A 13,437-nucleotide genomic window follows, 5' to 3' on the forward strand; every position below is an offset into this window, starting at 1 on the left:
CAGTGGCCGGATCTCAGCTCACTGTAAGCTCCGCCTCCCGGGTTTAGGCCATTCCCCTGCCTCAGCCTCCGGAGTAACTGGGACTACAGGCGCCCGCCACCTCGCCCGGCTAGTTTTTTTTGTATTTTTTAGTAGCAACGGAGTTTCACCGTGTTAGCCAGGATGGTCTCGATCTCCTGACCTCGTGATCCGCCCGTCTCGGCCTCCCAAAGTGCTAGGATTACAGGCTTGAGCCACCGCGCCCGGCCTACAGTACAATTTATATAACCAGATTTCCTTCTATTTTCTTTGGTGCTTGATCATACATTTGGTACCAGGTTCAAAGTGTGGATGTGATTACTAGCTATCCATTCTTAAAACTCAGAAGGGAGACACTAAAAACAAAAAAACCTCTAATCGATCCTAAGGTAGGTTTTTTCTGATTTATAAGAAGCAAAAGAGTCCAATGAATCCAATGAAACTGAATCCTAATCAGGCATATATTTATCAATAATCAGAGATTTTGTTTTGTGCCACTGACTGCTTAAATTTTCAGTGAGCCTTTGGATCCATGCTAAAACTCTGATGATATCAGGCACACAGCCATTTAATCAGCAATGTAAGACGACACAGAAAAGGGGTTTAAAAGAACTGATTAAAGTATAAAGCTACGACATTCTATGTTAATGAAACTTTTAATACACATTTGACTTAAAGATGCATACAATGACTACTGAATCTCCATTCATAGGCAGCCAACAAGATATGAATGAGTTTATTAATTTCAAACAAAACTTCAGGTAGTGCAGTTAAAAAAATTACAAAGCACTTAAAAATGGAAATTAACAATGGAAGCAACAATGACTATAAAACATGATGGGATAACTTTAAAGAAAGGATTCAAGTATTGTTTGTAAAGTTCTTCAGACACTAGTCTTTGAAAAGTTTGTGCATTTCCCATCGTTGCATAGTAAAAAACAAAAACCACACACACCACTTGGTAAAACTCCACAGCTCTATGTGATTCATGTTTCATAACATGCACTTATGTGTACTGCTCAGTTATCTAGTAGGAGTAGCTCTAATGGGCTCATGCACTATCCCAGATGAGCAATGAAGTTAGCGCATGTCTCCTCATCCAGGTGTCATTAATTAACGCAGCAAAAGTAGAGCAGGTGAAATGGGAACTTGATCATCACTTAACACTAACTCTTGTTGGGTAACATTAAACAGTGATACACTTGTGCTTTGGGCTCAAATTAATAAAAAGGAATCTCCACACCACAAAAATTAGCAAATGAATGGCATGTGCAAAAGAAAATACAGCAAAGAGTTTGAAACTACATAACCTAATACCATCAAAAATAATTATAATCCATTTTTACGATTGATATGGTTGCATTATCTTTCATATTCATACACACATAGCTTAAAGCTTGTGTATTTTACATATACACAAATACTTTAACATTGGAGCATAGGTTCGATTACCTATGAAATTGCCAGTGTAACAAAAAGTTACACTGACATTTGCCATATGTACATAATATTTGGGGACCACTGTGGTCTGATTTAAAACATAACATCGCACATTTACAATGTTGTTTGTGAAATGCTTAAAAGTTAACAATAGAGATTTAAATTGTTTTGTAACCACCACGATTTTATTTCTGTTAAGTCACCATGGTGCCTCTGGAATCTCAGTGAAATGTGTATGGTGTACTTCGCAGCAGCTTAGTATCTACTAGAGAGTAGGAACCAGCAACAAGGAAACACTAAGCAATGCAGCAACAGGAAAAGATACCAAGTAATCTGAGTTTCCTCCAAGCTTCCTCCGAGCTGAAAGAGCCATTGCCGCTAACTAGAGGGATGCTACCTGTGTCCTATGAAGCCAGGAGTAAGGCTGAGAGGCCTTGTAGATAGCCCTGTTATTACAATATAAATGTACAGCTAGTCCTAGAGAAAGCCCGCCTACCTGTATAGCACCTATTACTCAGAAAGCAACAACATAGTAAGATGTTTGGTGATGGTCTATTGTAGAAAATAGAAATTAAAGTTTCTGCTCTATGACTGTGGTACTTCCCCAGTGATAGACACCTCGGGGGAAAAAAATCCACTGTGTTAAGCAGTGCATTCCAACTTTCCAAAATCAAAGTTGTAAGACTGATAACATGAATCTTGCTGAAAAGGGACCAAGAGCTAAATCTAGCAATGGATTTGGTGTCATAAAGAAGTGACGAGTAAAACTGCATGTCCTTTTCCTTAAAAAAAAAAAAAAAAAAAAAGGGCATTAGAGAAGTAGGGGCTCTTTGGGACAGTCTTTACTAAAGCCCATCTATAGATGGATGCTCACTGAAGTGATCACATACAGGTTTGTACATTAAAACAAAGCTGGGACCGAATTTCTTTAGCTTATTTATTTAACATGTGACAGAAGCTATCTTGACCATATTTAGAAGAAAAAAATCAGTAAAAGTGAAGGAAACTCAGAGGGACTTGGAAAGCCCAGATTACATCTGCAAATCTGGCTAGAGGGAGAAGAAGAATGTGGATTTGTATATAGTAGAATCCCATTACAATCCAGTGCAATGGTCCACTGATCAGTAAAATGCCGGAGGTCAAACAAGGTTTCTTGAAAGCATGGCACAGCATAAAAGCCTATGTTAACAACGTGGATACAAAGGTAACTGCTCCTTCTATTCCCATTACCACTTTTCCAATAGGGTTCTACCATATATATTTTGAGGCAGGAAAATAAGCATGGATGAAATATTGACGCTAACAAACACAAATAAAATGGAAAGTTTAATTTTTTCCAAGCTTTTAACATTTAAATTTTTTTTTTTTATTTAAGGCTTTAAGTTTATCCTCCTTTCACATTAAAGACAGGGAAAGAAAATTGTCAACACCGAAAACCAAAATCATGAGCTTGGCACTTTTGTGATTAATTTGAAAGGGTGTCTACTTTCTTACATTATATACATAGGTTTATAATGACATCAAAAAATTTTTGAGACCTAGTACATATATTTCCACTTACTTAATTTTGTGTCTTTGATATGGGTTATTTTGTTGTTTGTGTCCCCCCCTTTTGTTTATTTTTGGTTTAATGCACACCAACTTTAAACTGCACTTGTTTTGTGCCCAAACTCCCTGCATCTGTGGCTACATCTGTCTTTTTAAGCAAGCCCAAGAGTCATTGTATAACATATTATGAGAGAAGGACAGAGACAGAGAAAGAGAGACAAGAAACAAAAAAGATGGGGAGCAAAAAATAAACTCAAGTTTACAGAGACCCTTTACAAGGAAAATATCTCAATACAGACAAGTGGAAATGATGTGTCAAAATCTCTTATTTCCATATTTACATTTATAAAACAACTATACAATAGCATCATTGTTCAAATTCCAGCTCCCATTTCCAAAGGATGCTCAGTCCAGGAGAAAACACAATGGGGAAAGTGAATCAACAAGAGCAAGGTCCGTGGAGTTCTGCCCTGGTCTGGTCTCCAGTGGGGAGTGGGGATTATAGAGGGTGGGAGGTGGGGGGTAAGTAGTGGGGCTCCGAGAGGATGGGGTGTGGGGACGTGTTTAAGTGAAGAGGCCCAGGCAGCTTCTGTGTGTTCATCTGTCATCTTCACCTTAGGAATTCTGTTGCAGGTTTTGCTGAGAATTGGCTTGCTAGCTTGTTGTATATATGCCATGCAGTTTTTACCCTTTCGAAAATTAGATCTTCATGCCACTGGAGTTTGTCATCGGTAGTAAAGAAAAAAAAATCATGCCAAATCATTTAGAAGATATTAAGTGCCAGCAGGCTGAGGGAAAAAAAATCATTTACTATGTTTTTTAATGATTCCTTTATTGCACTTAATTTGTGTGTGTTTGTTGTTCCTTCGTCCGTTAGGGAAAAAATAAGATTCTGGAACAGTTCTTTTTATAGCATGGTCTTTTGCCCCCTCCCCCTTTATTGACAGGTGGTGAAAGGGGTTCTTTGAGATTATTTCCAAAAGAGACAGTTTTCTTTTACCCCATCCTTGTCACCCCAACTTTAGCTCCGTAGTCATTACCACCCAAAGGTTTTGTTTGCAAACTTAATAGTTCCGGCAACACTGCTGCGAGTATGTCATACCCAGAATCCAACAGTGCAAGGTGGTGTCCATCCAGCGCAGCTGATTCAGATGGGGCCTTGCTGAGTAGGATCAAACCTTCTCTTCTTGACATTTCTTCCAGAGTGCGTCAAAAGAAGATGCAAGCAGAGGGGGAAAATCCACAATATTAATCAGATGATGATGAGAGAATGGTGATGATAATGACAATAATGCTAGTTCCAGAGCAAAGTAATTAACTCACATGGAGGCAGTCTCCAGAATAACTTGAAATTGAAAGATAGAACAGCTAACATTTTTGAATGTCTTCATAACATACCCCCTAGAGTATGTCCTTTGATGAAGACCAAAAGAAACTTTGAGTTGTTCATTTTAAATCACAAGAAGACTCTGCGGCCCAATTTGTCTTCTTTCAGAAATAATCACACTGCTAATTCATTAGGTGAAAATTATTACAGGGAGGCCTCTTCCGTGAAGCGGCCTATTGGGATAATTAAGAAAAATGGAAAGTCTCGTAGCTACTTCCCTTCAGGCTTATACCAGTTCTACAGCAGTGGACTGGCCTTTGCCAAAGTGGCAAAAAAGCCTTGCTCTATTCAGTTATCTTGCTGCCTTGGGTGTGTGAGCTCTTACCCTACTATAGAACAAGCATTTTTCATATCTAGAAAGTTGGAAAACAGAGTGCACAGTAAGACGGTGCACTCAAAGGAGAGTGGACACAGGTTCAGGTTAGTTAAGCAAATGCAGAATTTAGCTTAGTTGAAAATTGGCAAGTTAAAATGCTTTGCTCACAATGTCCAGTCTCCTAAAAAGTGGCTCCTATGTTTAAAGAGAAAAGAAAGAACCAGCAAGACACTACAAGGCAACAATAAAAGTTGGTTGCAACCTCCCCATGGTCTGGCTTTATGTGGGGCATCAAGCAAGGGGCTCATGCATTTAGTCTGCATACTGGGCGGGTGCAATGCTGCTGCCACCGAGGCATCATGCAAAACTGGAGACTGAGGAGTCCCCAGAGCCCTCATTCCCCTGCCCACTGACTCAGGGCCAGCTTGGATACCCTTACAGGCCCTAAGTATCAAAGCCATTGCAATATATTCCTCCTCCCCAACAAGTAATTCAAAATAAAAACAAAACCAAAGCTCAAAATAAGTATAAAGGCATCCTGCAAAGTTCTTATTTTTCCCAAGGTGGTCACTTTGATGCTTCTCTTTTGAAATATCAACATAAAAGTCTTTAAAGAAAACTTGTCTTTTCTTTTTAAAAGTTTACATTAAAACATCTTCATGAGTGACCTAAGTGTGTGACTCATTGGCCTAGCAGGCAACCATTGCAGCCAACACTATCTGCAACAATGCTGCTTATTTTTCTTCATCATTCCCACCCAGCCCTCTTTTAAGTCAACATTCCTGGAAGCGGGCACTGGTGATGCTGCCCAAGAAACCAGTGTGAGACCAAAAGGCAAGTATCCCATAACGCATCCTCCACCAAGTTAGTTTGCTGCAGACCACAGGGTCTCCATCTGCCACCTATGTTCATATCCCTGGAAGGCAGAGGTTTAAGGAGCCATACTCTGTGAGTCAGGGAGGAAAAACTGAGACTGCCTGACCTTGTGAAGTGACCCTGAAGGACAAGAGGCCCCAATCTTGTAAGCTATGTATTGTTAGAACTCAAGATAAATGTTAAAGTTTCCTCAGTAAATCCAAATGTAGAGGAAAGGGCAAACCAAACTAGCACTGTGCATGTAAATGACTATATTGCCCACATCTAAATTCCTTTACTCAAATTCGGGAATGACCCATAAGTAGCCATGTCCAAGGTCATAACAGCAATGCAGTCCACTTTTAAATAGAGATAGGACATTTCCATTTCATCCTGGCACACAGACAACCGCTGGTGTCCAAAAGCTTGTGCTCTTTTTAAAAGTTGGTTTTTGAAGCTCAGGTTGCACCTTTTTACAGAAATATTGCTCTATAGGATCACTGGGTTCCCAGGTCAGACCGAGAGGCCAAGCCATCCTGCAGACCTGTATCTTTCTGGATGAAAATGGACTCTGAACACCAATGGGGCATTCCAGGACTTTAGCTCTTCCACTGATGTCCCAGCAGGGAGAAGGTGAGCTCAGTTACAAGGGAAGCAACCCCACGATGAGGACAGAGATGAACACTCCGGAGGCAAGTGGGCTGTGAAGGTGCCTCACACATCAATTGTAAAACCACCATGGCCACTCTATGTTGAGAACGGTCTGAATTTTCTCTATGAAAAAAATATTCTTGCAGTTCAATTTTAATGTGAAAGTACAACTACTGTGGGCAGGTCCTTGCTATCTTTCTTCCATAACGGTTTCTTCTGAATACCCTCTGCTCACTAGGATTCTGAAGGTAATTAACTTTCTCATAACCTGTAAGGTATTTCTGGATCATTATAAAACACCAGCATAATCCATAAAGCTTACATTGTCACAGGTTTCATCAATTTTTACTACTTCTGAAATAATCTGGACTTCTGTCTACAATATACATTATACACATAAACATCTACACAAAATTAAAGCAAGACTCTCTGCGTAACAATAACCATTTCAAAGCTGTAAAGCCTTTAGACCTTCTTTCAAGGGCATATATTTATCCATGGTTAGCACATTCTTATCATTCTATGCTGAGTCACCCCCTGATGAAGTGCCCCTAGCCCAACCCCTCCTAGGCCACCATACACTGAGCTCACTTCCCTGGGGTGCTGGGGCAGGGAAATGCACTGATCTTCCTGGCCTGTCTGGCACCATGAAAGAGAAAGTGCCTAACCCAAGAGTCCCAGGCATTAAGGGAATTAGGCTTCTCATTTTGGACAGGGATATAATCATGGAATTCAAAAAAGCAGCAGTCTGGCTATCCTCCTCATGGAAAGACTAGCCAAATTTAATTCCATTTCCTAATCCTATAAAAATCAAAAGGCCCCCACAAAAAATGGTGTTTACTCTTTTGAGAAAATATAATTAGCAATATTAAGTTCCTTTCAAATTTTATCTGACTTGAATTCAGATAACTTTTTTTTTTTTTTTTTTTTTTTTTTTTTGAGACAGAGTTTTTCGCTCTTGTCACCCAGGCTGGAGTGCAATGGTGTGGTCTCGGCTCACTGCAACCTCCATCTCCCGGGTTCAAGGGATTCTGTCTCAGTCTCCCGAGTAGCTGGGATTACAAGTGTGCACCACCACGCCCGGTTACTTTTTGTATTTTAAGTAGAGATGGGGTTTCACCATGTTGGCCAGGCTGGTCTCGAACTCCTGTCATCAGGCGATCCGTTCACCTCGGCCCCCCAAAGTGCTGGGATTACAGGCATGAGCCACCGTGCCCGGCCTCAGATAACTCTTAACTTTGCTGGTAATAGTCTAGATATACCTCTCTAAATTCCATTTTGTGTGAGAACATAAATACCTTTTCTTTAACATGTCCAATAAAATGGAACACAGGCCAGACAGAATCTCTTAAATCCAGAGTTAGGCTCAGCAAGAGCTTTTAACACAAATAACTTCTCAGAGAGAAGGAACCACGTATGATACTTACACAGAATTAACACTTTAATGTAAGGAGTAGCTATGCCAGGCCAGTACGGCCACTGTTGAAATCCACTTTGCCACTGAATCCCATGGACAGGGCAAGTAGTGGGAGAGTAAGATGTGGTGATGGGGTTCCACAGACTGAGGTGTTACAGTATCATTGGAAGAACTCTGTGTTCATCCTGTAGTCCTTTTGATTTCAATTTTCAACAAACCATGTTACTACTACCTTCATTTCTTTTCCTACCTTCACCTAGAGTTTCTCATTTCCTACCACCATCACCTACTAATGTGTGTATAAATGACTTTGCTCACATCTAAAACCCTACATTCAAATTTAGGGAATATCAGATAAATAGCAATGTCTAAGGCGCTGAAGGCAATCCTGTTCACTTTTAAATGGAGATATAAAATTCTCTTTTCATACACTTTTCACCTTTCCTAAGCTTTAGGGAAGATGCTACTAAAATGGTCCAGCTTTTTCTAATGTCCAGCAAAAGCAACAGCTCTAACAGTCGAATCAAGCAGTATTATTATTCATGCTGGGTAGGTATCATGAGTCTCCATGAGTCAACTAGGACAGAGGTTTGCAATCCTCTGCACCACAGCTCATAACTTTATTCTGTGTGTGTGGGTGATGGGGAAGAACAGGAGCACGGGGTGAATGAAAACAAATGCAGATACAGAAGTAGAGCAAATTGGTGTGCCACATGCCTATGTTCGTTTTTCACAGGATTTCATAGGGAAAATCCTAAGACCCTCAATACCTGGGACTCTATAGACTAATCATACCCTTAGTAACCTCATACTTCTAGAGTATGAAATTAAGCAAAGTTAGCCGGGCGCAGTGGCTTACGCCTGTAATGCCAGCACTTTGGGAGGCCGAGGCGGGCGGATCACCTGAGGTCGGGAGTTCCAGACCTGCCTGGCCAACATGGAGAAACCCCATCTCTACTAAAAATACAAAATTAGCTGGGTGTGGTGGTGCATGCCTGTAATCCCAGCTGCTCAGGAGGCTGAGGCAGGAGAATTGCCTGAACCCAGGAGGCAGAGGTTGCAGTGAACCGAGGTCACACCATTGCACTCCAGCCTGGGCAATAAAAGCAAAACTCCACCTCAAAAAAAGAAAAGAAAAGAAATTAAGTAAAGTTACTACCCATAATATTACACAGTATTTTTTAAAAATCAGAATATTTTTTAAAAATCTACCAAATAAAGCATTTAAAAATTCTTCAGGAAATCCACAACCTTGCTTGTGGAAATCTTGCTTGCATTAACCAAAGCTCTCTGACTCAACTACTCTACTAAAAGGAAGTATGTAATTTAAATCTGTATTATTTTCAGATTATAATAATCTTGATACATCTTTATTATCACTTCACACACATAAATGTGCACACATTCACACATTTTCATGCTTTTTACCACCTATTTCGGAGGAAACAATGGTTTAAGGAAAGAACTTTAAAGAATGGCAGACAAGGTCATGGCTTAGAGCATAGCTGTATTTCTCATTTACACTTAGGCAGGTCACGTATAGTATGATACTTCTACATCTAAACTGCTCACTAGTACACCTATAGAAATGTGACATTAGGAAAACTTAGTATTTTCCCTGAGCAGTTACTATATTTTCCTTTAATCAAAAAGTTGACACGCCCTCAAATTGTTCAGGTTACCTTACCAACTTTTCTTCTAGAAATAAAAACCTGATATCAGGAGGCATTCCCAATAGCAATATTTAGAACAATCTTTTGTACAAACTATTTTCAACTTCTGATTCTAAAGGAATCTCTTATTAAACATTTACATTGGGCTCAAAGACTTTCAGTTCAAATAGCAAATAATTATACTTATGAATTGTCTCCAGACTAGTAATCTCCAGAACTGTCCAAGTGGTGGGAAAATCTAAACATTATCATTCAGCACCAAAAGCCTTTTATTACGAGGTAGAAGTGTTATTTAAAGCTGAACACAAACCACACAGCTACTACTAAAATCTAAAGCAAATTAAGATCCTCACGTAGCAACACCTAGGAGTAGCACATTCTCCAAATTTAAACTCCTAAAGTTACATGTTCTGGAATTATTCTTCATCGTTTTCTTTGCTTCAGGGCATGAAATACCTCACCCTATTGTGTGGCTTTCCACACAATTCTCCCTGAAAGTGATTATTAGAGTTATAGGGCACAGGAAGGGGCTTTGGCTTAGCTCAGCAGTACAGGTAGGTCCCTACACAGCAACAACCAGGGAACAGTCAACAACAGCTGTTTCTCATCTCACCAAGTGTTGATCCCCCACCTTTTGTTTTCTGCTCTTGTGATAATGAGATCTCTCTCTCTCTCAGATATAAATAATCTTTACAGGGCCTAATCCACTTATATACACAGTGATAAAGGCTTTTCCATTTTTCCCCAAAGAAACATGCAATTCAAGCTGTGAGCTAGGCCAGGCCACTGTTTTGAGGTCCTGCTACAGAATAGTGTGCTCTTCTCTCCAAACACTGCAATGATAAATTTGGCATTGCATGTGGCTAGATGGCAAAGATGTGTAATAGACTGTTTTCCAGGCCTTTGAAACCGGGATTTCTTAATGCCAAATGAGGCATAAGCCTGGGCATGATCCAAATTTATTTTTCTTGAGGCATACTTATGAAAAAGTTCAAGGAAGCACTATAAAATAAGAGTATGACAGTACTATAATGTTCAATGACTTTTGTAGCAGTGGAACACTAAGAAAAATTTTGCTTGAATTAGGTCCGCCCAAACGAAAATATATTTCTTACTAGATGCCACATGCATGACTTACTATGTGGGCAATATTTTATTAATACCAAAACAATAAATGTAAATATGAGTTGTCCATTTTATGTGTGTGTTTTTGAAAAGAAACTGATGCCAAAACTATTTCACTAAACAAGTTCAACTCTATAAATATACTAAGAGAAAAGATGTATAATTTTATAATACTATTTCAAGTTAAAGGCACTCAAAAACTGTAGGCTTACTCATTAAATCTTAATATAACAAATTAGCAGAAAATGTTGAATGTATTTAAATCATCTTTGGTTTCTTTAATCAGCTTCTAAAAATAACACTTTAGCTGGCTGAAACATATTGAATCCAAAATCCCAAATATAAAACATATAAAGTTTATAATTAAGGCAATTATTCAGATAGTTCAGGGCAAAAACTTCCTCTTTTGAGTAACCAGATGGAGGCAAAGTGGGTTTTGAATTTGGGTAATGGTCTTATTTCCCACTTAAATTTGTTTCTGTAAATCTGGCTCAAACTTAATTGATCACAGAAGGCATAGGAGGCCTTACCTACAAATCATAATCATCAAGCCACTATAGCATGAAAAGGTATAAAAAGCAATTATACAATGATTCTGGAGTGTAGAAATCCCAGCCTGGATAAATCACGTTTCAAAATTTTGATCACAATTAAAGTTTATTTGTGAATACCCAGTGTGCCTATTTAAATAATCTTAGTTCAGTAAGCAGTGTGCAATCCAAACTAAAAGGTCACTAACAAAACACACCAGGCCTACCTATCAGGTCAATATTTAGTCCTTCATTAAAAATATTAAGTGTCACAAAGCCATATTTTTCAAATTCTGATTTAAAACCAATTCAGTTGGTTGAGGATTACACAAATACTTTTAAAATCTGTTTTTATTAAACTATAAAGCTTTTCAAATCACAAAGCTACATATACTATGTTACATACGAAAAATACATGTAATGATTGCGTGATTACTCAGGTGGTGAAAATTTCAAAATATCAGTGGACTACAAACAAGTTTTAAACAGATACAAGCAATTTACATCCACTTATTTCCAACTACATGGTTTCCTCGATGTCCTGTGTAGAAATGAATGTATCTCAGAGTGCCTGGTCTTATAAGCTGGACTGTCTTCTACTGAGGAACTTCTTTGTTCTCCTTAAAAATCAGTGTATATGAATTCCTTCTACATTTCCCACTTGCCTGAAAAATGACAGTTAAGGGTCCGTGTTTCTTCACTTCTAACCCATTTCTGAATAAAAAGACTTACATTTTGTAGTTTGACTGATAGAACCTAAGCTCTTGTAGCAGGAACTCAAAACTTGGTTATGTAAGCAGAAAAGAGAAGTGCCAGAGCCACTGAGAAGAAGACATGCGGCATTGCTTACTTAAATCCCCAGCCTGTGCCCCCAAGGACAATAGCTGCTACCAGGATGGCACCAGCGATGGAGCCTATTATGAGATTGGTGGCACTAGGACCTGTGACAAAGGATCATGGGAAGAGAGTCATATGAACCAACCACTTTCGTTACCACAAGGGAAAGGCAGTTAAGCAGTTTCAGGAAGTAAATATCCTGTGTAAAAGACGGCTAAACATTTAAAATTGCCTTTATTTACTTAGCTTAATTGCACTTTAGATGCCATGGTGAGCGTTACTTGGATTTACATGCCTTTAAATCTAAAGTTTCTGTACCACTGATAATTCAGTTCCATTAAATTCACCTTTCACAGAATTGGAAGCAAATAGGCCCCACTTACTGTCTTTACACATCCTTCTTCTCTTCCCTTTTCCAAGTATCATGTGTCAAATAAGTAAAAGCACATAGAGAACACCATTGCATTCAGATTAGCTCCATCTGACTGACAAATGGGGGCATGGAGGAAAGGAAACACATTCTGCTACAATGCCCTTCCAAAAAGCACCTAAAAGTGGTCGGAATGCTAACTTTTTAATTCCCCACTTGGAGACAGTTAAAATTTAGCAGTCAGAAGGAAGTCATCACTACAGATCTGACTTTTGAAGCCTTGCTCTCAAAGATACACTTCTTCACGGTCCTTACAGTGGTAAAGACCAAAATGGGGTTCCAAAGGCAAGATATAAGGAAGCATAAATCTCATTTGGGTAACTTTGGGGAAATGGTAAAAAGATTCCTTAGATTCAACTGAGAATAGCTTTAAAGTTCCCACTGTTATTAACAGAACTTTGAGGCTTAGAGATATAAAAAAGCAGAGAGCCAAAGGACAGTAAGAAAGAAAAGATAAGGTGGCATTTTTATCAATTGCTAAGGGTAAGAGCTAATCCATATTCTAGTAACTCCTGTCCACTCACTCACTCACTCTCCTTAAGCTCAGCATTTTAAAATCTAAGCAACTTTAAACCTAGTATAATAATTACTTTAAATATCCCATCCTTCAGGATGCTAATATGCAGGTACAATGTCCCCTAACAACAAAATACTTTCAGTCCTATCTATCCCTGCTCCAAGAATCACAAAGCCAATGTTGCCAGTTTCTCTAAAATCCCTGAGTTTTGTGTATACATTCATTTCTGTGTAAAAAATTCTCTTTTCTGCTCACATCAGTGCCCTCAACTGTGTACATAAATGGATGTCACTTTTGGCGGCACTCAAATTGCATATGAATAACGTGTTTTTACTCAGAGACCACCCAGGGCTTGGTGGGCAGGTAGAGAACAGCTGCAATACAGTCTCAGGGGTGCAGGTCTCTTCAGGCTCCTGGGCTTGTGACATGCTCTTAAGACTAACCAATGACCATCTAGAGAACGAATCCCAGTTGCCTTTAGAGATACATCAATAATAATAATAATGAGAGCCATAAAAATAGTTTAGCTACTGTATTGTGCACTTACTATGTGCTGGACACAGTTCTGAGCACTTGACATATAGTATCTCATTTGATCTTCACAAAAATCATATGAGGTAGGAACTATGACTATCCTTGTTTAATGGATGAGGAAACAGAAGCTTCTAGAAGTTAGTGAGTGATAGTGGCAAG

The 13,437-nt window shown here is 39.0% G+C and overlaps 1 protein-coding gene across 3 annotated transcripts in view; it reads right to left on the bottom strand.

Annotated features, from left to right (window-relative positions):
* Nucleotides 1-655: 655 nt before the first annotated feature.
* ADAM23 (ADAM metallopeptidase domain 23) overlaps nucleotides 656-13,437 on the bottom strand; it is a 172,160-nt gene continuing 159,378 nt past the window's right edge. For 2 of the 3 annotated variants that reach the window (XM_050752825.1, XM_050752828.1), the window contains one exon: nucleotides 656-4,202. In XM_050752825.1, coding sequence (XP_050608782.1) covers nucleotides 4,003-4,202 — 200 coding nt within the window. In that variant the 3' untranslated portion in view covers nucleotides 656-4,002. Of the gene's footprint in view, nucleotides 4,203-11,810; nucleotides 11,902-13,437 lie in introns of all 3 variants that reach the window. The other variant, XM_050752826.1, reaches the window with a different exon arrangement.

The sequence above is a fragment of the Macaca thibetana genome, chromosome 12 (genome assembly GCF_024542745.1).
Source record: "Macaca thibetana thibetana isolate TM-01 chromosome 12, ASM2454274v1, whole genome shotgun sequence".
NCBI lineage: Eukaryota > Metazoa > Chordata > Mammalia > Primates > Cercopithecidae > Macaca > Macaca thibetana.